The 24,706-nt window shown below is 52.9% G+C and overlaps 12 protein-coding genes across 12 annotated transcripts; 7 read left to right on the top strand and 5 right to left on the bottom strand.

Moving 5' to 3' along the window:
• Nucleotides 1–1,034: 1,034 nt before the first annotated feature.
• Nucleotides 1,035–2,106, bottom strand: DACRYDRAFT_71470 (uncharacterized protein). Its single transcript, XM_040775945.1, has 2 exons — nucleotides 1,842–2,106; nucleotides 1,035–1,791 (listed from the first exon to the last, which is right to left on the bottom strand). Exons 1-2 carry the CDS (start codon nucleotides 1,957–1,959, stop codon nucleotides 1,082–1,084), a joined length of 828 nt encoding a protein of 275 aa, XP_040624703.1. The 5' UTR covers nucleotides 1,960–2,106; the 3' UTR covers nucleotides 1,035–1,081.
• Nucleotides 2,107–5,730: 3,624 nt separating this feature from the next.
• Nucleotides 5,731–7,002, top strand: DACRYDRAFT_111321 (WD40 repeat-like protein; the record flags this gene model as incomplete). The annotated part of the gene is made up of 6 exons (XM_040769212.1): nucleotides 5,731–5,935; nucleotides 5,986–6,146; nucleotides 6,201–6,327; nucleotides 6,380–6,482; nucleotides 6,530–6,849; nucleotides 6,896–7,002. The coding sequence occupies 6 exons, from the start codon at nucleotides 5,731–5,733 to the stop codon at nucleotides 7,000–7,002; spliced, it is 1,023 nt and encodes a 340-aa protein (XP_040624702.1).
• Nucleotides 7,003–7,322: 320 nt separating this feature from the next.
• Nucleotides 7,323–7,735, bottom strand: DACRYDRAFT_111320 (uncharacterized protein; the record flags this gene model as incomplete). Its single annotated transcript, XM_040769211.1, has 3 exons — nucleotides 7,323–7,348; nucleotides 7,396–7,470; nucleotides 7,522–7,735. The coding sequence occupies 3 exons, from the start codon at nucleotides 7,733–7,735 to the stop codon at nucleotides 7,323–7,325; spliced, it is 315 nt and encodes a 104-aa protein (XP_040624701.1).
• A 221-nt stretch (nucleotides 7,736–7,956) lies between these two features.
• DACRYDRAFT_24774 (ferredoxin reductase-like C-terminal NADP-linked domain-containing protein) lies at nucleotides 7,957–9,279 on the top strand. Its single transcript, XM_040773846.1, has 6 exons — nucleotides 7,957–8,142; nucleotides 8,191–8,275; nucleotides 8,320–8,476; nucleotides 8,523–8,937; nucleotides 8,993–9,081; nucleotides 9,129–9,279. Exons 1-6 carry the CDS (start codon nucleotides 8,052–8,054, stop codon nucleotides 9,141–9,143), a joined length of 852 nt encoding a protein of 283 aa, XP_040624700.1. The 5' UTR covers nucleotides 7,957–8,051; the 3' UTR covers nucleotides 9,144–9,279.
• Nucleotides 9,280–9,644: 365 nt separating this feature from the next.
• On the top strand, nucleotides 9,645–10,735 carry DACRYDRAFT_71462 (uncharacterized protein; the record flags this gene model as incomplete). The annotated part of the gene is made up of 6 exons (XM_040775944.1): nucleotides 9,645–9,700; nucleotides 9,748–9,790; nucleotides 9,843–9,995; nucleotides 10,081–10,233; nucleotides 10,357–10,537; nucleotides 10,584–10,735. 6 exons carry the CDS (start codon nucleotides 9,645–9,647, stop codon nucleotides 10,634–10,636), a joined length of 639 nt encoding a protein of 212 aa, XP_040624699.1. The 3' UTR covers nucleotides 10,637–10,735.
• A 33-nt stretch (nucleotides 10,736–10,768) lies between these two features.
• Nucleotides 10,769–12,548, bottom strand: DACRYDRAFT_84139 (peptidyl-prolyl cis-trans isomerase-like 2; the record flags this gene model as incomplete). The annotated part of the gene is made up of 4 exons (XM_040776661.1): nucleotides 10,769–11,042; nucleotides 11,104–11,271; nucleotides 11,320–11,843; nucleotides 11,961–12,548. The coding sequence occupies 4 exons, from the start codon at nucleotides 12,546–12,548 to the stop codon at nucleotides 10,769–10,771; spliced, it is 1,554 nt and encodes a 517-aa protein (XP_040624698.1).
• Nucleotides 12,549–12,693: 145 nt separating this feature from the next.
• On the top strand, nucleotides 12,694–14,075 carry DACRYDRAFT_111316 (PHP domain-like protein; the record flags this gene model as incomplete). Its single annotated transcript, XM_040769210.1, has 4 exons — nucleotides 12,694–12,916; nucleotides 12,967–13,166; nucleotides 13,227–13,630; nucleotides 13,697–14,075. 4 exons carry the CDS (start codon nucleotides 12,694–12,696, stop codon nucleotides 14,073–14,075), a joined length of 1,206 nt encoding a protein of 401 aa, XP_040624697.1.
• A 26-nt stretch (nucleotides 14,076–14,101) lies between these two features.
• On the bottom strand, nucleotides 14,102–15,568 carry DACRYDRAFT_119030 (uncharacterized protein). Its single transcript, XM_040770707.1, has one exon. It carries the CDS (start codon nucleotides 15,531–15,533, stop codon nucleotides 14,184–14,186), a length of 1,350 nt encoding a protein of 449 aa, XP_040624696.1. The 5' UTR covers nucleotides 15,534–15,568; the 3' UTR covers nucleotides 14,102–14,183.
• A 206-nt stretch (nucleotides 15,569–15,774) lies between these two features.
• Nucleotides 15,775–17,221, top strand: DACRYDRAFT_24771 (NADP-binding protein). The gene is made up of 8 exons (XM_040773845.1): nucleotides 15,775–15,873; nucleotides 15,923–15,964; nucleotides 16,017–16,203; nucleotides 16,254–16,315; nucleotides 16,368–16,514; nucleotides 16,570–16,632; nucleotides 16,688–16,784; nucleotides 16,869–17,221. The coding sequence occupies exons 1-8, from the start codon at nucleotides 15,838–15,840 to the stop codon at nucleotides 17,054–17,056; spliced, it is 822 nt and encodes a 273-aa protein (XP_040624695.1). The 5' UTR covers nucleotides 15,775–15,837; the 3' UTR covers nucleotides 17,057–17,221.
• A 260-nt stretch (nucleotides 17,222–17,481) lies between these two features.
• DACRYDRAFT_58398 (sugar transporter) lies at nucleotides 17,482–19,537 on the bottom strand (the record flags this gene model as incomplete). The annotated part of the gene is made up of 9 exons (XM_040775496.1): nucleotides 17,482–17,563; nucleotides 17,620–17,742; nucleotides 17,798–17,923; nucleotides 17,980–18,170; nucleotides 18,218–18,378; nucleotides 18,431–18,726; nucleotides 18,780–19,010; nucleotides 19,061–19,227; nucleotides 19,286–19,537. The coding sequence occupies 9 exons, from the start codon at nucleotides 19,535–19,537 to the stop codon at nucleotides 17,482–17,484; spliced, it is 1,629 nt and encodes a 542-aa protein (XP_040624694.1).
• A 1,583-nt stretch (nucleotides 19,538–21,120) lies between these two features.
• DACRYDRAFT_24770 (6-phosphogluconate dehydrogenase C-terminal domain-like protein) lies at nucleotides 21,121–23,194 on the top strand. The gene is made up of 8 exons (XM_040773844.1): nucleotides 21,121–21,988; nucleotides 22,038–22,083; nucleotides 22,131–22,541; nucleotides 22,590–22,812; nucleotides 22,872–22,930; nucleotides 22,979–23,001; nucleotides 23,053–23,113; nucleotides 23,166–23,194. The coding sequence occupies exons 1-3, from the start codon at nucleotides 21,410–21,412 to the stop codon at nucleotides 22,475–22,477; spliced, it is 972 nt and encodes a 323-aa protein (XP_040624693.1). The 5' UTR covers nucleotides 21,121–21,409; the 3' UTR covers nucleotides 22,478–22,541; nucleotides 22,590–22,812; nucleotides 22,872–22,930; nucleotides 22,979–23,001; nucleotides 23,053–23,113; nucleotides 23,166–23,194.
• A 168-nt stretch (nucleotides 23,195–23,362) lies between these two features.
• On the top strand, nucleotides 23,363–24,614 carry DACRYDRAFT_24769 (DNase I-like protein). Its single transcript, XM_040773843.1, has one exon. The coding sequence runs from the start codon at nucleotides 23,419–23,421 to the stop codon at nucleotides 24,586–24,588; it is 1,170 nt and encodes a 389-aa protein (XP_040624692.1). The 5' UTR covers nucleotides 23,363–23,418; the 3' UTR covers nucleotides 24,589–24,614.
• The last annotated feature ends 92 nt before the right edge of the window (nucleotides 24,615–24,706 follow it).

Here is a 24,706-nt window from a genome sequence, read left to right as displayed (position 1 = left end):
CCAAGTCTCTTCATCGAATGCGACCAGAACATTCCATGGGCCACTCTACTGGAGATATTGACAAAACATGTGGACGACACCAAGCATATCCATATCGAGTAGTCGATATTACCAGTTTTGGCTATCTCGGAACCGAGTTGATTTACGGAGATCTAGCATGGCAACAACAGAAGGAGCTCATCGTGAGCAGATGCAGAGAACTGTCGTCGTCCATCATCTGAATGGCGATTATTGAGCGAGTAGTGACACTGAGTGAGTTTTTCTTTTGTATGAATATCACGGTCAGATGGACTCGTCACGATATCTTCTCTTTCGCCCTTCGAATGTTCGCCCCGTACCGTCTGCGTGCTCGATGTCAGTTGATCTCATCTACTACAATGAGGCTTACTTGATCCTACTTTCATCGACCAGCACTGTAGCATCTCCGCCTAGTTCTGACTTGATCATTCTTGCTTCACGCATAGGGATTTCATCGGAACACTCTCGCGGGGCTACTGTGCGACATCTCTGAAGGCACCCCGGCCCGCCTGTCTCCTCTCTATCCGTCGGGACTAGGGTCGATTGTGGTTAGAGATTGTATGTTACGCCTGGAAGGCTTGGCCCCAGAGAACCTGCCCGGGCGTGGTCCTCTCTGCGAACCGGGCCAAGTCTCTCGTCCACCACCTCCAGAAGCGGAAGTGGGGCAGGGGAGCACGGCAATAGAGGTTGCCTCGGGGGCGATATCTTGCTTGAACAACCTGATTTTTGCTGAAATCCGCGTTCCATGCTCGTCTCTTGCCATGTGTCTGGTGGTCTGTAGAACTCCGCGCACAGAGGTTCAAACTGCGTGTATCGATCGAGGCTTCAAGCGCTCGTCTGAAGCCTTGCAGCCCTGTCTGCATATACTTTGCCCCCTGCACTTGGACTGGACTGGACTGTGCTCTGCAGTTGTTATATCTGTTCCCTTCATGAAAGGATAGATGCGGCGTGAATTCCGGAGCTCAATATACCCCATGAACCTCTCGCCTCTTCCTCCTGCTCTCTCTATAATGCATGCAATATAATGGAGAGGATCTACAACACACGCGCATTCAGTGCCGACTCAATGCAGCCCATCAGCATACACCTCCTTCCACGCCTCCGTCCCCGCCCAAGCTTCGATATACTTCGCCACCTTCTCCGGCAGCTTCTCCCCCAGCTCCTTCTCCAGTGCGCCCTGGGCCTCAGCAGCGGTAGGAGCCCCAGCAAGCAGGGAGATCCTAGCGATCCAAGCTGCGAGGTGGAAGTCCGCTTCTCCAGGTGTTGAACCCTCGACGAACCCAGATTCCGGCAGGCAGGTAGGCAGGGTATGAAGGATGAACTCATTCACCCTCTGCATGTGCTTCACGCTCGTGTCGACAAACGCGTCCACCTTGTCTTGTGGCGCATCGGTGTAGATCGAGTTCAAGTACCCAAGAGTAGGCAGCTTGGTCGCGTAGTACGCCTTAAGCTCCTCGTCTGCATCCTCGTTGAACTTGGTTACAGCAGCATATCGGGTCTTGATGAACGTTCCTGGGAAGGCGGCACGTTTGGCCTCGAGCTCTGCTTGACAACGCGCGCCGACAAAGGGGAAGTTCGGGTCGATCCCATCTGCGTGTATAGCGTCGATTAACGCTTGGTGCGTTCCTGCCTTGTGCGGGGTAGGCGCATGCTCGACGAGGTAGCGCGTCACGTCGATTGTGGAGGTGTACGAGGTACCATCGACGGTTAGCACGGGAAGGGTGGCAGGATTGGAGATGGCGACGAATGAGGGGGAAAGGTTCTCTGCCTCGACTGTTTATCCCGTCAGCATATATCCATCTTCTGGAATAAACGAGGCGCACCAAGGTTAATGCTCTTCTTCTCGACTGCATCGGATGGATAGCCAAGCGCGACGAGCGCGAGCTCCGGCACCTTAGCCCAAACCGAAGGAAGGAAGACGTACAACACGGGCTTGGACATGATATCTTGTGTGAGAGTTGAGCAGAGAGGGTGTTTGGAGAGTGCTGTTGTTGTTTGAGTAGACGTCGACGAGTGCCCGCTTATATCCCTTTGCCCTAGAAGGATGACCTCCCCAGTCTCAGTCACCGTTCGCCGTCCACGAGCACGACATCCTCCTCCTCGCTGCGTGCATTCAAAAATTCCCCACTAAATATGGCCGGTAATGGCTGATGCACACCGCCGGTCGTCCTTCTTACGTGTAGGCCGGACGTTGGATATCTGTAAGCCGCAGCGCTGGTTGATTATGAAAGCATGGTTGAGATTATGTCTTGGGGAAGAAGGCGATACGACCCTGACCGCTTTACACGCGGGAGCCGCGGACAATTCATACTTGGGATATCTTTCCCTAAATGGTGGGAACTCAGTCAACGATCAGCTCCGGGTTTCTCCGCTTATGGTTAGGTAATACATGAATTCTGATGTTGGGAAGGTTAGGAAGGTGTGGGGAATAAGGAGACCTCCTATAGCTGTTTCTATTATCACGTATTCCGAGTGGTTGTGGTATCCGATCCGACCCCACGTTGTCCCAGATTGAATAATAGCAGAATTCATTGGGCAATCCGGGATTGGCAATGCATTTACGTTACATAGTAATTCCACCCCCTATCATCCTTTCCATTTCAACACTTCCCACAACAACACAAACACCCAAAACGCTCCGGAATTTCTCGGAGCCCTTTCTATCCCTTTCCCTGACCAATCACCAGTCCTAACTACAATTTCTCCGAACGGAGGCCGCGGCGATGATGTCATCTTTACACTGCCACTGATCCCTACCCACGCTCATGCCAGCGACCAACTTTACCAGTTGTCAGTCAACGCGCCGGGAGAGAGATGGACGTGTCCTTCGCTCCTAGCGAGAAGCACACAGAAACAAGTTTGTCATCCGTACTTGCTTATCTTTCTGCCCAAATCTGCCCGGAAGAAGCTGTTGTTGTGTGATAGTGAAGGACATGTGGTGGATTGTTCTCTACGGATGATCCGTAGAGAACAATCCACTGCCTCTCGAGGAAGGTTCCACAGAGGCATCCTGTGGATCCTTCCTTGAAAGGCGCCAGCAGCGCCGCAAAGAAGACTCAACAACAGTCTAACTGCATGCTCGGAAAGGGTATGCAGCGTTTACCCAGTGCCGGTTGAATGCCTTCCTTCAGTGGTCAATGTTCTAGATGGGGCGGACACGGACGGCGGAGAGAATGATGACGGGTACGAGGCGTTATACATACCGAAGAACCCGGTTATTTATGCACGGTGAGGTAGCCTTCGGTCGAGGAATCCAAAGCACATCCAAATACAGTTAAGGAAAGGGTTGTGCGCCGACCTGGTCACGTCCAAGGGCCACCGGATGATGCACACGTGACAGTTTCAGAGCAGAAGCCAGTCCAGTTCAATCTCACTGCAAGTTAGGCATGCTGTATGAGAAGATGCGAGCATATAGCTAGCTGCATATATGCGGAGTGCCGGCAGTAAGCTTAGTTGAACGCCAGAAAGCAGCATGAACCAGGTTCGCCCGATAAACCTTCAAAGACGAGGGAGAGGGGTGGGTTATGCTCTGCACAGCACGCAGCAGGCGAGAGCGCCCTGAAAGGGCGCACCCATGATGCTGTGTCCCAGAGCATAAGCCTGCCCAATCCACCTGCTGGTCAGGCAGGTATGAAAAGATGCGAGCAAACAGCTGCTATCTGAGGCAATCCGGGCTTGAAGCCAGGTTGAAAGCCAGAGGGTAGCAAGAATCGCGTTGGCCCGATAAACTTTCGAAGACGATGGAGATGATGTAGGTTGTGCTCTGCAGAACAGGAAACATGCGAGAGCGCCCTGAAGGGGTGCACACATGATGCTGTAGTTACACAGCACAAGCCTGCCCAATCCGCCTGCCGGTCGGGCAGGTGTGAAAATACGCGCGCAAACAGCTGCTATCTGGGGCAATCCGGACTTGAATCCGAGCTGAAACCCAGATAGTAGCAACAACCGGGTTAGCCCGATAAAACGTTCAAGACGAGGGAGATGGGGTGGGTTGTGCTGTGGCGAATTCACCGCATTTGCGAGCGACCGGACAGGGCGCGTCCGACACACTTGCACAGCAGAATCCAGTCCAGTCCTCATACAGTCGGGCAGGTATGAGAAGATGCGCGCATATAGCATACATGTGAAAATCCGGACAGTAAGGCGAGCCCGGTTCAGACCAAACACCAGGCAGAAGTAGTTCGTCCTGAGTGACGGCTAGGACACGAGCTCGCCTCACTGAGCCGCAACCAGGAGAGTGATAAGAAAGCGTGAGCGGACTGTCACTATCGTGCTCTGCTTCAACAACGACAACTGGGGGCTTACCGTCTTCGAAAGAAGAAAACTGGTTCAGTCCGCGGACAAGAGATGGAAACACATGTCCTTATCGTCGCCAATGGGACGCGCGTCGGCACCATGTAGAAACACAGCAAGCTACCCAGCGGAGAGATCCCCTGGAAGTTGCGCGAAGGAAGAGTGAGGGACACGGGGCGGGCAGTGCTCTGGAATGACATACAACGCCGACCCATGTGGAAGGGAGCATGCACGAGAGCTGCAGAGCAGAATCCGTTCCGGCACCGGCAGGGGGCAAACCATACACCATCTCGAACTTGTCGGCTCCAGAACGCTCGTGACCGAGAGCCGCCGGATGGGAGGAACGACAGGAGTCGGAACCGGGTCCGGTATGAGAGCAGCCGTACAAAGATTATAGACAGCAACGTACAAGGGCGACCGAACCAGAGGGAAGGAGATCTCAAAGAGCAAAGGGGTGGTGAGTGCACCAGTCGAAATTAGCTGCGCTATATATACAAAACAAAGCTGCTCCTCAGGTCAATACTCGCTCGATCCGCCGGTGACTGGCCATGAAAGTGTCGCATCTTTTCACGATTCACTGCTTCTCGCCTTGTAACGCCCCATTGCTGCAGATCAGCTCGGTTCCGATATCACCAAAATTGGCAATGTCCAGTCTCGATGTAGTTGGTGCCGTCGATAGATTCTGGGATAATTCGGAAAAATGGCCGATGGAATGTTCTGGTCGTTTTCTTTGAGGCAAAAACTGATAAACTCAGCTGATCTGTTAACGGTGGCTATATGCGCGCCCATTGTGGCTCACAGAAGGGAGCAACGAGAGACCATCAAGGGGCGATTCACAAGCCTTCAGATGAAAACTTTGCCTTTATCCCAGAGAGCTTGAACACAGCCCGAATTAAGCACAAGGACTGTATTGTACTCTACCGGTCTTCATTCGGCGCCTGGTATTCTCTCTTTGGAGGGAAATACACCATACCGGCAGAGTAGAATCCGGTCTCGGCAGGATGCGCAGGTACTGTATATGCTTAGATAGAGGATGTTGCCTTTCTGGGAAATCCACGTGAATTTCCCTGCGTAGTAGCGACAAGGCCGAGAGAGATAGACATGTTTTGTGTTTTCTCAATCCTTCAAGTTTGTCGAGCTGTGCCTACAGAACGACCGCAAAGCCGAATCCATGCCAGAGGCGGGTGGTAAAAGAACCATGCGAAGATGACTCATCGAGAAGAGTTGAAGCATTAGACCATCAAGAACACAAAGAGGACGACAGAGTCTCGCCAGTGGGGGTCTCTATATGACTAGGTAATGCACAGCCACTTAAAATTCACGCACTGACCATCTCAGCCGAACGGCGCTCAACCCTGAACTTGAACTTGTTCGCTTCCATACCACACTCAGCTACTCTGCACTTCAAGCCTCTCAAGGATGACAGAAGCGGTCGCCCCTCCGCCGGAGGTGAACGGCCACCCCCCACAAGCCGACATCACCCCCGCGCAACCACAACCCTGTCTCGGTATTTCCGTACCTCGTCAGCGGCCAAACTATCAGATGAAAGTGCGCCTCTCGGGGCATACGATGAGCATCAGCAGCGTCAAGTTCAGCCCGGATGGGAAGGTCCTAGGAAGTGCTTGTGCGTCTTTTGTTGCTCGCAGGGTATGCGTGAAGCTCATGTGCGTGAAGCGGCGGACAACACGGTAAAGCTGTGGACTTTGGAGGGAGACCTGATCGCTACCCTCACCGGGCATGCAGAGGGGATATCAGACCTTGCTTGGTCTGGGGACTCGAAGTACATTGCGACGGCGAGTGATGATACAACGGTGAAGATATGGAATGTGGAAAAGGTGCGTTCATTCCCTGTTTTACGCAGTGTGGGATGGTAGCTGACTGCATGGTAGAGGAAAGCGATCAAGACGCTCAGAGGGCATACAGACTACGTATTCTGCGTGAACTACAACCCGCAAAGTAACCTCCTCGTAAGTGGGAGCTTTGACGAGAGTCTGCGGATATGGGACGTGGCACGAGGTACGCCTACTCTCAGTCTATGACAACAACAAGGACGCTGACGTGCGCGCAGGCAAATGTATGAAGACGCTGCAGGCACATTCAGACCCCGTCACGGCAGCGCATTTCAACAGAGATGGGAGTATGATCGTCTCCTGCTCATACGATGGACTCATGTGCGTCTCCCTTCTTCCACTCGTATATTTACTCACGGCTTTCACAGTCGAATATGGGATACCGCCTCCGGCCAATGTCTCAAAACTCTCGTAGACGACGACAACCCAACAGTGTCATCAGTCAAGTTTTCCCCAAACGGAAAATACATCCTCTCCTCCACGCTGGATTCCACAATCCGGCTATGGGACTACCACTCTGCGCGCTGTCTGAAAACGTATGTCGGCCATCGGAATCAGACGTTCTGCTTGTTCTCGTGCTTTTCGGTTACGGGAGGCAAGTGGATCGTCAGTGGGAGTGAGGATGGGAAGGCGTATGTGTGGGATTTACAGAGTAGGGAGATCGTACAGGTTTTGGAGGGTCATGATGGTGCGCTTCCCTTTATTCTATGCTGTCCCAGGCTGATGCACGGTAGACGTGGTACTGGCGACAGCGACACATCCGACGAGGAACATGATAGCGACAGGATCGATAGACAGCGATCTGACAATTATCATATGGGAGGATCTGACGATGCCGTAGACTTTCGCCGGTGAAGTCATTTTCTTGCGTGTCATAATACGGTGTCTTTCCTGGGTGTATATCTACCTGTAATCTGTATTGTAATGACACATTGTTGGCACGGCCTTGTTTCGTTGAATGAAGGTGCAGTCGTGTAGGTATTTCCACTTGCGAGCTAAATCTTGCAGCACTTGCGACATCCTGGGATGGACGAAGAGCTGGCCATGATGTGGATGTTCAACTCCATCACATGTATTGTCTGAACTCGTCAGATTCTGATCCTGATGGTGTCCCACAGGTGTTATTGATCTCCGCGTAGAAATACAAATGCAGTTTTGCTATTAGAGGGTGAAGAATGCCTCGATGCCTACGCGGAGTGAGCAAGATCCAACCAGCGGAGGAGGAAGAACGAACTAGCGAATTCCCGTGCTATTGTCTCTCCAACGAAGAACCTAGCCGTCCATCCCATCGTCAACCACCTTCGATATACTGTTCTCTGCTCAGTCCCGCCCCGTTATAGGAAGAAAGATAACAGCCCACCCCAATGCGCACTCTTCCTTCCGAGCCATTTGCCAAAGAATGGCAATGCGACGACCTCGATGATGATCCTGAACTGCTCCATCTGCTCATCCCATTCTTTTTGTAACCTCTGCAGCTCTTCTTCTGACGAACTGAGGCTCAGCACTGAGGGGAGGGAAGAGACGTGCGAGTCGAGGGAGGCGAGTGAGTCTGTCGAGTCGCGAGTGCGGGCCATGTTGGTCGTTGACCAGAGGTGAATGATGGTTGTGGACGCCGGTGGACGGTGGTGGACGTTGAAGCTGACCTGATTCGGCGGGTGATAATTTAACACGTGGGAATTACATTCAGCGCTTGATATTCCTTTCTTAGTTGTTTTCCCCATTGAAAGAGATCGTCCCCTAAGGCCCTCAAATTCCGCGGATGAACAGCTCTTCCTCTTTTCTTCCCCACCACCATCTCCTCCTTAGAACTAGCTTGCTGGCATAGACAATTACCCCGTCGTATACCGCGGGTAGCTTATTCCCATCCTGTACTCTCGAGATCAACGAGCGATGGCACTCCCACTCGTCCCCATCGCACTCCTCGTCGTCGGGGCAGTCCTTCTCCTCATCTATGCTCAGCAAAAGGGGCTCCTTGGCCGCAGTCCGTTCATCCTGCTTCACACATGTGAAATATGCTGATAGAGGGTAGAGCGTGGCGTGCCTGTGCTTGACCCCAAGGAATGGAAGGAGTTCCCTCTGGTGGAGAAGATCCCCGTCTCGCCTAACACCGCTCTGTGCGTCCCTCCTAATTCGCACATCTTATCCTAATCCGTTGCAGGTATCGGTTTGCCCTCCCGCATGCGGACGATATTCTCGGCCTCCCCATCGGGAACCATATTTCTATCAGTGCAGAGATCAACGGCAAAGTCGTGACGCGCGCCTACACCCCGACGAGCAGCGACGACGACCTGGGGCATTTTGACCTGATGATCAAGGTGCGTCCCACTCACCCTTCCCAAGCGCTCTTCTCACTTCTGGTAGACATACGAGATGGGCGCGATATCCAAGTGGATCTCCCTGCTCAAACCTGGCCAGAAGGTGCGAATCAAGGGTCCCCGCGGGCAGTTCAAGTACCACGCATCTCTCTCCCGCGAGCTGGGTATGATCGCCGGTGGCACTGGTATCACACCCATGCTGCAGATCATCCGTGCAGCGCTCAAGACTCACCTGGACCTAACGAAACTCAGTCTTATCTACGCTAATGTCAACCACGAGGATATCCTCTTGAAGAAAGAGCTGGACGAGCTCGCCCAGGCCCATAAGCACAGGTTCAAGGTCTACTATGTCCTGAATAACCCTCCCGAGGGATGGACAGGAGGAGTGGGATTCGTCAGCAAGCAGATGATCCATGAACACCTGCCCCCAACAGATCACAACATCAAGATCCTCATGTGTGGTGCGTTCTCTTGTCATCCTCTTTCCTTGGATCACGACTGAATAGGTCTACGCAGGCCCAGCGCCTATGATCGGAGCGATGAAAAAGCACTTGCATGAGCTCGGCTACCCAGCGCCGAACACGATCAGCAAGCTCGCGGACCAGGTTCGCCGTCTCATTCTGCACATGTTAGCTTGCTTACGTGGGCGTAGGTATTCTGCTTCTAGAGTGAAGCGGAAGAATGGGAGAAGGGCAGACTAGGCAGTACATCTTTGGGAATGAAAGTCTGTTCATTCATGTTCCTGGGATAGAGGATAGCGTGAGAGCGGCAGCCTAATACCGGGACTCCGTGTATCGATCCCGCCCCGGATACAGAACCTATGCAACGTTATGGCCGAAACTGGTTATCGCACACCACGGGTAACAGAATTTGACAGTTGTTGAAGGAGTCATCTCAGGGTGGTATTTAATGTCTGTCACAGGCTCTGAGTAACTGATTCCTTGGGGGAAAAGCGCGTAGTTGGCCCTCGTTCATGACCTAATATGCCTGATGATATTGTCCCCAAACATTCTGTACCGGATTCCAACGGAAAGCGAATAGAGCACGTACACGTTCAACCTGTCAGACATTGTAATGTAACAAGCACGTGACAGACCTCGTCATCCTCCAGGGTTCATCATTCGCTATAAATCTGCACTAGTGTTCCCTCGTCTCTCCTTCCGACTCAATGGGCAATGCCCAGTCTGGACCTAAGATCACAGCGCAAGACCGGGCGGTACTCGAGTGTGTCCTCTCTCTCATCGCATGACCCAGCGCTGACAGGGGCAAAGCCTAAAGCTCCAGAGGGACAAGGTCCGGCAGTATCAGAAACGTGTGCGTCTCCCCTATCCCACCTCATACGACTCTACTGATAACGGGATGACAGATCCAAGTGGTGCTCGATGCTGAGAAACGGGTTGCGCTAGAAGCGCTAGCACAGGGGAGGAAGGACAGGGCGCTGATCGCCCTCCGGCGGAGAAAGTACCAGGAGCAGCTGTTAGGCAAGACTGATCAGCAGCTTGAGACGCTCGAGCAACTTGTACGTCTCTTCTGTTCTCCGGGTTGTGTTGCTACTGCTGACTATTTTTGGTTTGTTGTTTGTTGTTCTGCTTTGGGTCGGATAGGTATCGAGCGTGGAGTTCTCTCTCGTACAGAAGGACGTCATGTTCGGCCTACAGCAGGGGAACACTGTCCTCAAGGAGATACATAAGGAGATGTCACTCGAGCAAGTGGAGAAGCTTATGGAGGATACGGCCGAGGCGGTGGCTTATCAGCGAGTGGGTCGTCTTCTTCGTGTCGTCCTTTCCTATCATCGGCCCTCCACTTGCCTCTCTGTGCCTTGTATTCTCTGATGATGGAGGATATCGTGGGCAGGGGCATCATGCTGATTAAAGTCTTAGGAAATCGACGAGATGCTCATGTCAACAATGACAGTAGACGAAGAAGAAGCCGTTCAGCGCGAGCTGGCCCAGCTACAAGCCGAGCAGCTAAGGATGCCCGAAGTGCCCTCTACAGTCCCTGTCGTTCCCGTCACGGTCGGGAAGCTCCCGGAGGTTCCGACGACGGAGCCACAGGAGCCAGGTGCGTGTTTCGGTATGTAAGAGACGGTATGCTGATGAAGAGACAGAGACAGCACGGGAAGAAGAAGAGCCGGAAGGGAGGGTGGCTTTGGAGGCTTGAGCAGAGTATGGCGCAAGAGGAGTCATGGATGTACGATCGTATGTATGGAAGATGTAAATTATTCTTACAAGGCAGTACAATGGATCTCACATATTACACCCATCGATCTCCAGGCTACACGGCGTATTCGCCTCACCAAGACGAGAAATCCCCGAATCCAAGAGTCTTCTGTTTCTTTTTCTCTGGCGCTTCTCCCTTCTCCAGAGGAGTCTCCGCCGCTCTCTTCAAATACCTTCCCACGCCCACGCCGCTCAAGTCCAACCCCTGGCCCTTCTCCCCCAACTTTGTGCCGAACCACGTCGTTCGGTCGTCTTCTTTTGGCGCAGCTTTCTCGGATGCACGCTCCGCTTGTCTGTCCAACTTCCGCTTTAAGCGAGCTTTGTATTCCTCGAACGGGTCTTGGAATCTATGATACAAATTTACACATCGGCACGCATATTTCGAGTGGGAAGGAGAGACAAACGTACATCTCAATACCTGTGATCTTGATCGCGCTCAACGGGGTATCGGTTCCCTTCTTCGTCGGGACGGCCTCGATTCGGTCGAGCACGTCTTCTCCGCCTACGAGCTTGCCGAACACGGTATGCTTCTTATCCAGATGCGGGGTAGCTTTGAACGTTATGAAGAACTGTGACCTACATCCGCGGTCAGCAGGGGTTAGAAGGGTGAAGAAAAGGCCATACCCGTTCGTTGCCGCCCCGTGGTTAGCCATGCTCACTACTCCTCTTGCGTCGTGCTTGTATGCACCCTTGACATCCCATTCGTCCCGAAACGGTGTTCCCCAGCAGCTCTCTCCTCCCTTTCCTGTCCCCAAAGGATCTCCACCCTGGACCATAAACCCCGGTATGAGCCTGTGAAACGTGCACCCATCATAGTACCCTCTTCGCGCCAGAGTGAGGAAGTTGTAACAGGTCTTGGGCGCGCGATCACAGTGCAGCTCGAGGTTGAGCGAGCCGCCCATGTTCGTCATCATCCGCACGTACGCCTTCATCCGTGCGCGGTCCTTTTCCTTCGTGACGGCAGAGATTTGCTCGAACATAAACTCTTCTTCGTCGATGAGCAGCTGGGTGTTGGTGGTGGTGAGCTCGGAGGCGGTAGACGTGAGCGAGGCGGACGCGGCGTTGTTCGTGTAACCGGCAGCGTTGTACGCCTGCTGGGATTTTCGAGGACCAGCGACCACTGCAGCTGGCTTCGGTTTATCTATAGCCTTCGCTTTCACGGCATCCTTCTCCACCTCCTTCTCTGTTCCATTCGCTTCGGTCTTGATATCCTTCCCCGTCGTGCGCTTCACCACCTTCGCCAAGCTCTCGTTGATCTCCTGAACCTCATCCTTGCCTTTCTCTTCCGGCTTCAACACATGATCAAAGTTTGCTACTCTTCTCTTTTCAACATGGTGTGGGTCCTGCAGGGTAATAATGTCGGAACGCTTGAAAGCGCTGTCGTCGACCAGATCCCGCCAGGCCTTCGTCTTGATACACAGTGTATCGATCGTATCCCAGCTGAATACATTTCCCGTTGTCCCCAGTGCGACGATGTGTGAGTGCTCGTTGAACGGCTTGAACGTGACGGGATCATGGTACTGTCCAGTCGTTGGGTTCTTGTGGTAATGCAGTCGTAGCAGGTCCCCACTAGCGAGCGGTTTCCCAGTCACAGGATTCGTCCCATGCTTCTTGACCCATGGTATTATGTTCATCAAATCGAATACGTTGCCTGTTCCGTCCGGTTCGCGTACCACCACGGGATTCTCAAATGGCTGGAGGGAGAGAGCGCAGCAGTCGAAAGGCAACTGTTGGAGGTCGGATCCTGTCGCCTTCGCACGATAGCCAGAGGATGAGGCACTATGCTGTCCACCGGCGACGCCGGTGTGCTCGGCGTGGGTGATATACAGCTTGTTGCTATTACCGTGGCCCATGGTGGTCAGCAGAAGAGAAGAGTTGATGAGTCCACACACGACCAACACTTGCAAAAGGGACAGGGTTTGGCTTACGTAACCCATACTTTTGCTTTTTAGCGCTCGTCACACCTCATCCCGTTCATGATTTTCTTGTTGAGCCGGGATGTTTATCGACCTTAACATCCCGTTTCCTGAACCTATATTATACGAATCGCAGAACACGCCGAAGAAACAAAATAAAGAAAAGCAAAAGAAACAAGGAACTGCCCTGGCATATGTGCAGGCCTCGACCGGCGTGGCAGGCCCGGTGCCGACCCACCCACTCGAGCGATTGCGTCTACCTGATAGGAAAGCATTGAGAGAGAGGGTGGAGATGCTCGTTTATTGTAAGTACTCGCCTTGGTATTTAAGTATAGTCGGCCCTGATATAAGCCAGTGGGTTACACGATCATCGCCTTCACCCAGACTCTTCATTCCAAACTCGACCCCTCAACACACGTGAACTGGTTCGACGGCGGAGACGGCACCATGTTTCGTGACTTGGATCCCCGGTTTAATGGCGGAAAGCGTGGGGTGGTTCAGCTCAGACGGTTGAACATCGTGCTGGACGAGACGAGTGAGAAGGGCTTTGGTTTTGTGCGTCTCGGTTCCTTCAACCCCTTTCACAGTGTCTAATTGCGCCTGTACCGAGGACAGACAGCACAGACGAATTCCCTCCTATTGAACTACGACATCCTCTCCCTCACTCCGCTTACAACTTCGACTTTCCAATCCGCATGCTTACAGCACACCCAACCCTCTGCTTCTGTAGTCCATCTCATCACGCCCCCACTCACCTCCTCCCCTCGCCTTCCCTTCTACATGAAGCACACGCTCGTCCGTACCGCCCTGAAAAACGGAGCAAGATTTGAGGTGTGTTGTGCTGGTGTACTTGGAGGTGAAGGGACAAGGCAAGAGGAACAACGAAATTGGTGGACGAACGCTAGGGAGGTCGTCAGAGCTGCAGCGGGAGGGAATAGGATGGGTCACGAGGGAGTGGTTTTCTCCAGTGGTGCGGAACATGTATATCAGCTGAGGGCACCCGGCGATATCATGAATCTGTACGTTTGGGCTCCTGTCCCCGTTCTCGGACTTCTCTGATCGACTTACTTTGGCATGTGTTGTAGAGGAACTACTCTTGGACTAGCACACGTAACGTGTTACGCGGCCGTGTCTCGTATTCCCAAGTCGCTCATTATCCGCGCCGAGACACGAAAGACTTATCGAGCAATTCTCAGTGAGCCGAAGCTCATTCTTCCCACCCCGGACGTCGTCGCTCCTGCGCCAGACGTCCACACCGGGGAAGAAGCGACCGAAGACAGCGGGTCGAACGGGTTGGTCAAGGACCTGATGGAGCTTTTGAATGAGGAGGATGAGATGAGAAAGAGGAAACGGGATGGAGCAGACGGGATGGGTGGGGATGATGAGGACGTGGGGCAGGAGAATGACGGAGAGAGTGAGCCGGAGAGGAAACGGAAGAAGAAGCGGCGAAGGAAGAACCGTTAGTTTGCAAGCGACGATCTTCCTAGCTTCTTTTTGAATATCCTGATGCATTATTCATGTACGGTGCAGATGGTCCAGCCATAAACCCGTTTCCGCTATTCAAGTTTCCGGTCACTCCCACAAGCTGACCGTTTCCCGTCTCTCGAACATAAATCTCGCCGGCCCATGCCACCATAACCACACGCTAATGCCAGCCTCTCTCAACGCCGCCAGCTCAGACAGCTCATGTCCTATCAGCTTATATCCTATCAGCTTATGTCTGTCGAGCAGCATGGTCCGAACGGCGGAGGCGAGGGGGTAATCGAGTAGTCGGAGAAGCTCCGAGAGGGAGATCTTGCACCTGGTGAGAGCGAGGGTTGTGAGGTGGAGCAGTCGGAGGGGGGCGCTGCAGAATGTTGGCTGGGTTGATTCCGAGTTCAGGAGTGGTGCCGAGGAGGATATCAATGGAATGGAGGCATTGGTTTGAGATATGGAAGCGGTGTTGGATTCGGACGCCGCGAGTGATAGCAGTACGAATTGCGTCTCTTCCCGAGGAGGCTGAAAGTCGACCAGTCTGAGCTCTTCTAGCGTAGAGGCTAGTGATAGGACGGCATGTACGTCTCGTGCTGTAAGCCTTCCGCCTAGGGTGAGCTGCTTGAGCTCGTGGAGTGGTGTACTACCGCTGGCACCGAAGGATGTCAGACATGCGGGTGGGATGCAGCGTTCGGAAGAGGGCCAGTCCTTCATGCGGCTCAGCAGCAGAGTGAGGTGCTCGAGGTGTGGGGCGGAGATGCAGGAAAGTATATGGGGCATGTCGACTGGCCTGACAAGCCAGAAGCAGAGTTCTTTTAGATTGTGGAGCTCGGCTGGTTTGAGGTCAGGGATAGCAATCAGAGCTTCGGGTTCCGTCGGACAGTACAGAGTACTGTCGAATTCCAGACGGAAAAGAGATGGACCGCAGGCGAGGAGCCAGGAATAGATGAGCTCAAGGGTGCGGAAATGTTGAATGGATATTCCAAGAGATCGGAGGGATCGGAAGTTGTGCGGTGTGACACTGGATATCGCAAGTGGGCCGAGGTAGTGCTTCTGTATACGGTCGCAAATACCGGGGCGCAGAAGTGAGTCGATCAGCTCTTGCGGCCAGGTATCGCCGTCCACATACACAAATAGAGGAACCACCGCGCTTTGTCGTATGCAAAACGCGGGTGAATGGTACTTGCGCCCAACAAGTTCCCACGCACTTTCGCCCCCCTGTGAACGGTCCAATAAATTGGCATATCCGGGTATCAAAATATTTCTCCATAACCTGGGTGTTCCAAGCGCGATTTCCCTCCAAGGGTAGGACACAAGCGTCACTGATAGTAGAAACCATCCCAACGCCTCCGGATAAGGAGGGTCCGATTCATACTCCTGTACGATGGTGGCAAAGATCAAAGCGAGTAATTCGGTCGGAAGGCGACAAATTGGTGGCAAATACCCCATCTCCGATGTGGTAGCACCGAAAGGTGGTAGGTGCGATTGTTGTTACAGGTTGGCGCCGCGAAGGATTAGTTTGAATGCTTGCCAGCGTTCGTGAGTAACAATAACAGACGGAGGCATCACCGGTTAAACAGGCTAACCCTGAAAATACACAGCCACTGAGAGTAGCCGGTGGGGAAGTCGGGGTCGGGGAAATTACCCAATCTTTGCGTTCATCACCCTGTGAAATATAAGGCGGCCAGTTATTTGCTGCGCCCGTGTTCCTTCCATTTTTTTCCAACTACATCGTTTCTCTCTGACAGATAATATGGATATTGATTCGCTGTTTGGAGTGAAGGGCAAGGTGCGATTTTCAGGCCGAACAGGGATCATGCAGACTGAATGTATTTCAGGTGGTCCTTGTGACGGGAGGCTCGCGCGGAATCGGCAAGATGGTGCGGTGTTTATTCATATATCTATGCTGTCCGCAATCTCATAAATAATCAGATTGCAACGGGCTTTGTTCGTAATGGTGCCAAGGTCTTTATCTCCGCACGCTCGGCAAAGGACTGCGAGTCTACCGCCGTGGAGCTGAACAAGCTCGGTCCAGGAAGCTGCATTCCCGTTCCCGCTGATCTCCAGAAGTTAGAAGAGGTCCACAAGTTGGTGAATTTTGTTTCTGAGAAGGAGAAGGGTGCGTGTGTTTCTCTGAGGAGAAGCAACGAGATACTGATGGGAGAGCAGTGCTCCATGTGCTCGTGAATAACGCGGGTGCGACATGGGGCGATTCGATCGATTCCTATTCTGTACGTTTGCTTTTTATTTCTGACACGTCTCTTACAAATATTCTCATGATAGGATCAAGCGTGGAGCAAGCTCCTCACACTGAACGTTCAGCGGGTCTTCACCCTTACCCAGAAGCTACTACCTCTGCTCCGTGCAGCAGCAGAGCAAGCTGGACACGAGTCCGATGGGAGCTGGAAAGACCCAGCGAGAATCATCAATGTGCGTCTTTAACCTGCGTTATATGATAAATGTCTGATATATGATATACATGTAGATCGGAAGCATCAATGGAGAACGTGTGCCAGGGATGGAGACGTATGCTTATAGCGCCTCCAAGGTCTGTCTTTCGTTTCTCCTCCACATCCCACACTAATTGCGATATCGGGTTGTAGGCTGCACTTCACCAGCTCAGCAAGCATCTAGCACTCAGGTTAGGCAGCGAGGGCATCACCAGCAACGTCCTTGCTTGCGGACCATTCGAATCTAAGAGTATGTCGTTCCCTGACTCCCTAGGCCTTCTAATCCGTATCATGACCAGTCGAATCTCGTTCTGACCCATTCTTCTTTGTCCAGTGATGGCCCACACTCTGCGGACCGCCAAGGACATAGTCGTTGCCGGCCTTCCGATGGGCCGCATCGGCAGCCCTCAAGATGTAGCGGGCGCAAGCATCTGGCTCTCGAGCAAGGCCGGCGCGTGGGTCACGGGCGCTACGATCCCGGTCGATGGGGGACATCTGGTATTCACGACAACTAAGCTCTGAGGCCAAGAGGCGTCAGATAGGATTTTCGTATAGAGAGAGTGCGGCTCATGCGGTAATGTATCGTTATCCTTCTACTTGCTCGGCACATGCCTGGTAGTGATTCTTTTGTTCTTCCACCGGCGAAGGCGGGAAGAAGCAACATGTAATACGGACAGCTGATTTTTGTGCCTGGTTCCCTCCTCCCAGGGTGTGTGCAAAACTGCGTGCCTTCAAGGTCACCATCAATTTGACAGGGGACACTTTGGATGATTGTCCCTTGGCTCCGACAAGCAACTTGAGTGAGCAAGTCTCTTTTGCCGTACATACACACATTGTATGCCACGCCCAGAGAACACTTCTTGTCCCAAGGCGCCCCGCTAATGTCTGCATCTTCCCACTCACCCCGCTGTAATATACAAATCCACACCCTCATTTCACAAGGTCGCTCACTCTGCCCTGTCCGCCTCGGTAATGACGTATTTCGAGAATTTCCTCGCGGGCACCTTGCGTGCGAACAGGATATCGATCCTAGACACCCCACGGTCAGGCAAACAAGCTCGAGTAGAACGGGGCATAAAACGCACTCGTCAATCGTCCTGCCAGATGTCTCGGGGATACCGAAATACGACCAGATGGTGAAGATGACGCCGAACCCTCCGAATATCCAGCCGACCTTGCCTTGCAAGTTTGCCTCGTTCGGATTTATCCTACGATGTCAGGTGTCAGTTCTTTTAGACGGCATCGTGTGATCAGGGAGCATACAGATATGGGTTGATGACTGTGATCAACAAGCCGAACGCTTGGTTGATCATCACTCCCCAGGCGACGGTCTTGGATCGCAATCTGGCGGAGGAGATTTCGGCGTAGATACAGTATGCCAAAGGACCGCTATTGGACGGGCGTTATCAGCGAATTGAACCCAGGGAAACTTGGGTGTTACTGACATGCCAGCCTGGTACACAAGCATGTAAAGCATAGTAAACACACCCATTGCCCAGAGAGCGCCGTTTCCAGGTACGAGTGAGAGGATGGCGATCATGAGACAATCAATTGTACAAGCGACCATTCCCCAGACAAAGATTGGACGACGACCGAGGTGGTTAGTGAAGGCGATGCCGAGAAGGTTGCCCACGAACTGTAACTGAGTTAGTAAGAGAGTGCGATATTACACAACAAACGCACAGCGATGCCGAGCGTTCCCACACCCAGAGAGAACGAATCGCTCGTGTTGAAACCCGCAAGCTCGAAGAAATAGGTGCTGTAGCCCAGTACGAATTGGACGCCGACCATCTCCTGGCAAATGAATACCATGGCAGTGATAAAGGTTCGGCGTGCATCGGTGCCTGAAGATGTACCAGTTAAGCAATGTGGCATAATAAAGACTGATTGACGAACCTTTGAACAGATCGATCCATTTCGCCTGCCCTGTCAATCGCTCCTCCAACTCGATCGTCTCCTTGATCTGAGCCACGTGCAAGTCGATATCCGCGCCAGTGTGCCCAATGAGACGCTGGACGCTGCGTTTTGCGGAATCCATACGATTCTTACGAACGAAATACCATGGCGACTCGGGAACGAACGGAAGTCCAATGAGAATCATGAGCGGGAAGATCCATTGAATACCCAGCGGGATCTTGTAAGCCAGAGTTGAGGTGAGTTGACCGGTGCCTTTGATGATAACTGAGGAAAGGCTGTTTTACAAGCGTGAGCTTGAGTACATCGACCAGGGACTTCTGTAACTCACAATTGGCCTATGACAATCCATTCGTTCACGGCACCTGTCGTAATACCACGGAGTTGGAGTGGGGATATTTCCGCGCAATAGCTGGAAGCGACAGTGACGAAGATGCCACCCCCGAAGCCGTTGAATGTCCTTCCGAGGAAGAACATGACCTGGCTCTCGTGGATGCAGAAAACTTCGAGGAAAATGGCAGCAATTGAAATAATGCTTGCAACAAGCAGAGAACCTCTGCGTCTGTAGTGAAAGACGTGAGTGAGGAATGCTTCTGTCAAGAACAAACGTACCCAATCTTATCGCCAAGATAACCGGTGCAAAGACCGCCAAGTACACCACCGCAAGAGGACCCGCCGTTGAAACCAGATTGCCAGGCAGCAGATACAACCCATTGGCCATCTATCCAATCCCCGAGATCTTCACGGAAGCTGGGAATAGAGATAACGGCACCGGCAACCTATTGGTAGAAGAACAATAAGCCCCAGTGACACGAAAGCGAGGAATTGCCGCCGTACCGTTCCGTCGTAACCTCCGATGGCGGCGCCGATTGAGATATACATGCACCAGAGGAAGACGACCCAGTATTTCTTCACTGATTGCCATGTTGAGAGCTGCTTTTCCTGTTCGGCCACTTGGGCGAGGACGCTTGTGGGGGCATGGCCCTCATGGCTTGCCTTCTCAGCAGCACCCTTGTGGTCGATAAACTCGACCTCATGATCCAAGCCAACTTTTTCATCCTCCGACGATGACTGGTGTCGCGTAGCCATTGTTCTTAGCTTGAGAAGATCCCGGAGAGGTGCCCAAGAGACGAGGCTACAAGATAGTTATTCTGGCTCAGCTGGCGTTTAAATCTGTTTGGTCGTCTTAGGGGCCGTACCTGGTTCGCGTAGGTAAAATACTATCCGGATACTGGACGGAGACCACGAGATCTCGACGGTGCCACCACCGCCCCACCACAGGACTTCCAGAGTGGAGGAGAGACGGCAGAGTTCTAGTGATCAGACCGCGATTCTATTTCCAAGACCCTAGTATCTCAATGAGAGCCCATTTGGAGAGAAGCTTGATTTTTGGTTGTTATACCTGCTCGACGACAGCGTCTGAATTGACCTTTCGGCCGCCATCCCGGACAAGCAAGAAGGACAGTTAGCCTGGGGTGACGTTCACGAGACTGTCTTGCCGAACATAGAATGCTGCGCCCGGGCAGACGCGGTCCGTTCATCGTTACTGAATGAGTGCGGAAAGAAGCACAGAAGGTGGTGCGAAAGCGGTTGATGCTTCGGAATGGAATGAGTTCGACCTTGTGCAAGAAAGACCGTAGTTCTGCCGAAGAAGCAAAAGTACGCGCGGGGCGCTCAATGGAAAACATGTCCCTGTCTGGGCATGTCTCCCGATTGGTTCGGAGTAAGTATCCGCATTCTTACCCCGCACAGTACCCCGCTTTGGGGCCTCTCCCACACTTTCGTAGGCGGATTTAAGGCTGTCAAGACAACTATGATGAAATTCAAGTGGCCGCGTTGTGCCGTTGACTGAGGGTTGTCAAAGGTGATGACAAGCTCCTGTTCCCAAGACGTGGTGAGCGGGTTCCCGTCCATTTGCTTGGCATCAGCGCAAGGACTCTTGCATAAAGTGAAGCCTAACTCACTCAAGATCAAATCCCCTATCACATCATTGGAATGGTACCTACTCCTCTTTCTATCTTCGCAGCAGTAGTTGTTTCGTGATCTGCGAGACACAACCGGAAAGCACGAAATATCCATGATATCCCACGCCCTTCGAATTCATTGTCAGGACCATGTTGGTCCCGTTACAAATTCTCGGCATTGCACCCCTGGTTTCACAGGCTACTGGACGTGAGATTCTAGTTTGAGTGTGATCCGGACAGGCGAATATGGCTGTTGATGTGCTTGAAAATAGGCAACGCACTCCCAGACACTCGGGTTTGGGTTCCGTCGAGATTCGATCCAACTTGCATTTTCGTGTAATCGGTGACTGATAAGAGAAAGCCCAAGCTATGTCCTTGGGTAGATCATCGCCAGTTCTCGTGGAAGAGCCGATTCTTGAGAATTGTATGTAGCGAGCGCAGATCCAGTCCTCGCTTGCGATTCAGACACGACCACCGAGGTAGGATATGAGTATACCTTCTTCGATTGAGCAACCCATCAACATCCATCCGGTAAGCAGCTATCTCAATGAAAGCAGAATATGTATTATACAGTAGAGACTGTGCAGTTTGAGTTCTTCGTGATGCCCAACGAATGGGCGGTGGTGGAAGGCGCCTAAGATGCGCCTCCCCCCACGCGACCCATCAAGCTCCGTCTCCCAACATCCAACCCTGATCGTTCCGCTTGCCCTCTCCTCCTCCTGTTTCTTTCATGAACTGTCTGCCCACGCAGCGCCTTGTCGACGAGGAGAAAGTATGTTCTTGCCAACTCTGATCAGCCAGCGGTCAGCGTTTACAAGGCAGACAGCCCTCCACTTGCAGTGAGTCGGAATATAAATAGTTGCTCACGGTCGAAATCCGATAACGCGATAGTTTTCGGCCATAACGTCAATTTGTCACTTCGACCCTACCTGCTATCCTCTTCAAGTCCAGCTGCTCAACCGCCAGCTCTCGTACAACGTAATTTCGAAGGACTACAATGTCAGCTCTAGTCATCGCCGTCGTTTCTCCCGGCGCAATGGGCTCAGCGATCGGGGCGCGGCTTAGCTCGCACGGTGTCCAGGTGCTGACGCACATCCCTGCTGGCCGCTCACAAGCATCGCACGACCGCGCGACCAAAGCAGGCATGCACGCTGTATCCCTGGCAGAGATCTCCAAGGAGGCCGACTGGGTCTTGTCTGTCCTCCCGCCGGACGCCGCGACCGACTTTGCTACACTGCTGTGTGCGGCGTACAACGGTTTACCGGCCGGGGAGAAACGTGTAGGCAAGCCGGCGTTCGCAGACCTCAACGCTGTCAACCCCAGCTCGGTCGTTCGCATCAGCCAGCTATTCGACAAGCAAGGGGTCAACCTCCCATTCGTGGATGGGAGCATCATTGGCGGCCCACCGAAGGGCGAGTACGACCCAATAATCTACGCTAGCGCGGATACGAGCGAGGAGGGCAAGAAGGCGCTGGACGAATTTGAGGCGCTGCAGAAGTTTGGGCTTAAGATTGGCGCGCTGAGGGGAGAGGGTGCGGGGGTGGGGGCAGCTAGCGCTTTGAAGATGGCATATGCGGTGAGCGTTCTGCGTTGGATCAGACTGGAAAGTACTGAGACTGCGTTAGGGAATCACAAAAGGCACCACTGGACTGGCAGCAACCATGATCCTCGGTGCGCATTGTTTGACGTATTGCATTCTTACATTGAGTGTCTTCCAGCCGCATACCACAACTCCCCCGGAACGGCCGAAGCGCTCATCGCCGAGCTGTCTGAGTCACAGCCCCTCATGCTCCAGCGCTTCACCAAAGGTATCCCCGACATGCTCCCCAAAGCCTACCGCTTCCACGGGGAGATGCAAGAGATCTCCGGGTTCGTCGTGGAGGAAGGCGGTGGAGGGAGTGGGGATATCCACAAGGGTCTGGCGGCGACGTTTAGGAGGCTGGAGCAGAGCATTAAGGAGGATGGGACGGAGGTGAAGCAGTTGAAGGACTTTATCCAGAGAGGGGAGGAGGTGCTAGAAGCGAAGAAGAAAGAGGGAAGTAATGGGAATGCCAGGAGTTGGTGATATGTGACAGGGTATGTGTTGTAACTTGGATTGAATGGAATTAGAATTGTGCATTATCTATGGCCTGCATCGAGATGAACTTCTCATATTCACGCCATAAAACAGTGCTCACAGAATAGTAGCGACTACCGTCCTCTGCCTGCTGCTACTCCTAAACTCGGTCAAGTATATCCCCTGCCATGTCCCCAAGTTCAGCCGGCCGTTCGTGATCGGTATGCTGAGTGCATTGCCAATCAAGGAGGTCTTGGTGTGGGAGACGCTGTCGTCCATTCCTTCGTCTGTGTGTCGCCAGGCGAGAGACTCGGGAACGATATTATCCAGCGCCATATCCATATCTGTGCGCCCCAGTCAGGTACATGGTTATACGGGATTGGAAATGAAAGAAAGCGTGTACCTTTTCGTACGTCAGGATCATAGTTCTCGTTAATGGTCAACGCGCAGCTTGTGTGCTGGCTAACCCGAAGTCAATCCACGTTATGAATGGTCCCAGAGCCTACTCACATAAACAAATGGCATATTCCTATCTACTCCCTCATGAATATAGGGCATCTGGGAACACATATGAACGGACATACTGGGGTGTCCTTGAGCCCTTCGGAGAGGTGTCGCTCGACCTCCTGAGTGATGAGGTGATATCTGCTCAACTCGGTGAGCACCAGAGCATAAGGGCACTGCGGGGTTTGCGTACCCCTTACCTCTCCTTCCCAAAGTGAAAATCTTCTGCCAGGGCATTGGTTATCGTATCAGTACTAGTACTGTACGGTGGAAGATAATATTAATGTTCAGGGTGTACTTCATTAATCAATCTTGTTAGTGGCAGTGAAATGACGTAAATGACTTAGGATGGTCGCTTCGTCTTTGTCGAGTCACATCTGTTCTTGCACCGGAAAACCTCTTCTGTCTCTGGCTTGCGCTGATCACTGCTACCCAACATAACGGCCATGTCAAAACGGAACCTAGCGATTAGCGAAGTGACTCCGGAGCGAGAGACAGAAGCGGAGATACCCCCGGCGAAACGACAACGACTGAATCCCAGTTCGAAGACACGATCTGTACGCACACCGAGCCCACCCAGAAGGGATAGCGAGGAGAGAACACGCATCATTTCTTGGAATATCGAGACGCCTATCCCATTCCTCGACCTCCGTTACACTATATCGTCCACAGGCATGTCCAGTTATCTTGTACATCCCCCGAGGCGAATCCCGGAGAACGACTTTCTCCGCATGTTGCTCAAAGAATGGGATTGGCCGGAGTTCGTCTGCCTGCAGGAAGTTCGTGCGAGACCGACAGACAAGGACTGGATGACGGCCATGTGCGCGGCTGCAAACGGGGTCTCTCCTTTAGATCGGGACGGGGAGACGGACAGGCGAGAAGATGGAGGTCCGACGTACACTGCTTATTGGGCGCTGAACGTCTCTCGCCGCGGACAGAGGAGGTTCGGCGTGTGCACACTCGTTGCTCATCCATGGGTGAAACGGGTGCGCCGGGAGCGAACGGTGGGGTGGGACGCGGAAGGACGAGTGCATATACTGGAGTTCGACGGCTGGGCGCTGGTCAACGTCTACGCTTTGAATGGGAGTGACTTCCCTTGGGTAGACCCACGCATGGAGGGAGATCCGCTAGCCAAGGTGCTGCCACAGAAGACCAGGAACGAACGAAAGAGAGAATTTAATATGCTCTTGCTCGAGGAAATCCAGACAATGCGGGCACGGGGACTGAGGCCGGTGCTCATAGGAGACTTCAATATCTCCCTCGCAAAGGTGGACTGTTATCCACGTTTGCGTACGCAACATCCGCACGCGTTGGCAAGGAAACAGTTTAACGAGGTGTTCATTCCCCAGGCCGAGGTTGTGGACGTATATCGTGCTTTTCACGGGAGCGAGACAGCGTACAGCTGGTTCGCGAAAGGGAAACCGGTGGGGAGCGATGCCGCCAGGGTGGATTACGCGCTGGTGGATCGCCAGTTGATCAGAGAAAAGGGAGAGGGAAGGGAGATGGGAACGGGTTATGGAGGCAAGAACGTCGGAAAGAGTGACCATGGGATTGTCTGGCTGGATATGTGCGGGATGAATAACCTTGGATTGTCGGAGGCCAGGGCGCAGGAATAGACGGTTCAAAAGTCATGCGGATAAGACTGTATCGTTAATGGACAAGGGGTTCGTCTCGAACACATTGGTTGGGCAAGAAGCGAAAATAGGATTACAGATTTCCATTCGGGCAGGCTAC

The sequence above is a fragment of the Dacryopinax primogenitus genome (assembly GCF_000292625.1).
Source record: "Dacryopinax primogenitus strain DJM-731 SS1 chromosome Unknown DACRYscaffold_21, whole genome shotgun sequence".
Classification (NCBI taxonomy): Eukaryota; Fungi; Basidiomycota; class Dacrymycetes; order Dacrymycetales; family Dacrymycetaceae; genus Dacryopinax; species Dacryopinax primogenitus.
The sequence above is the reverse complement of the archived record's forward strand: the minus strand, read 5'-3'. Positions and strand labels throughout refer to the sequence as shown.

What these genes read in the sequence shown, in the direction of transcription:
- DACRYDRAFT_24770 (XM_040773844.1), top strand. Translation starts at nt 21,410, where the DNA reads ATGTCAGCTCTAGTCATCGCCGTCGTTTCTCCCGGCGCAATGGGCTCA. An exon ending in CTTTGAAGATGGCATATGCG is followed by an intron (nt 21,989 to 22,037) that starts GTGAGCGTTCTG and finishes AGACTGCGTTAG; the next exon opens with GGAATCACAAAAGGCACCAC. An exon ending in GGCAGCAACCATGATCCTCG is followed by an intron (nt 22,084 to 22,130) that starts GTGCGCATTGTT and finishes AGTGTCTTCCAG; the next exon opens with CCGCATACCACAACTCCCCC.
- DACRYDRAFT_71470 (XM_040775945.1), bottom strand. Translation starts at nt 1,959, where the DNA reads ATGTCCAAGCCCGTGTTGTACGTCTTCCTTCCTTCGGTTTGGGCTAAG. An exon ending in GAAGAAGAGCATTAACCTTG is followed by an intron (nt 1,792 to 1,841) that starts GTGCGCCTCGTT and finishes CGGGATAAACAG; the next exon opens with TCGAGGCAGAGAACCTTTCC.
- DACRYDRAFT_24774 (XM_040773846.1), top strand. Translation starts at nt 8,052, where the DNA reads ATGGCACTCCCACTCGTCCCCATCGCACTCCTCGTCGTCGGGGCAGTC. An exon ending in AAAGGGGCTCCTTGGCCGCA is followed by an intron (nt 8,143 to 8,190) that starts GTCCGTTCATCC and finishes GATAGAGGGTAG; the next exon opens with AGCGTGGCGTGCCTGTGCTT. An exon ending in GTCTCGCCTAACACCGCTCT is followed by an intron (nt 8,276 to 8,319) that starts GTGCGTCCCTCC and finishes AATCCGTTGCAG; the next exon opens with GTATCGGTTTGCCCTCCCGC.
- DACRYDRAFT_119030 (XM_040770707.1), bottom strand. Translation starts at nt 15,533, where the DNA reads ATGGGGTATTTGCCACCAATTTGTCGCCTTCCGACCGAATTACTCGCT.
- DACRYDRAFT_24771 (XM_040773845.1), top strand. Translation starts at nt 15,838, where the DNA reads ATGGATATTGATTCGCTGTTTGGAGTGAAGGGCAAG. An exon ending in TGTTTCTGAGAAGGAGAAGG is followed by an intron (nt 16,204 to 16,253) that starts GTGCGTGTGTTT and finishes ATGGGAGAGCAG; the next exon opens with TGCTCCATGTGCTCGTGAAT. An exon ending in ATTCGATCGATTCCTATTCT is followed by an intron (nt 16,316 to 16,367) that starts GTACGTTTGCTT and finishes TTCTCATGATAG; the next exon opens with GATCAAGCGTGGAGCAAGCT.
- DACRYDRAFT_24769 (XM_040773843.1), top strand. Translation starts at nt 23,419, where the DNA reads ATGTCAAAACGGAACCTAGCGATTAGCGAAGTGACTCCGGAGCGAGAG.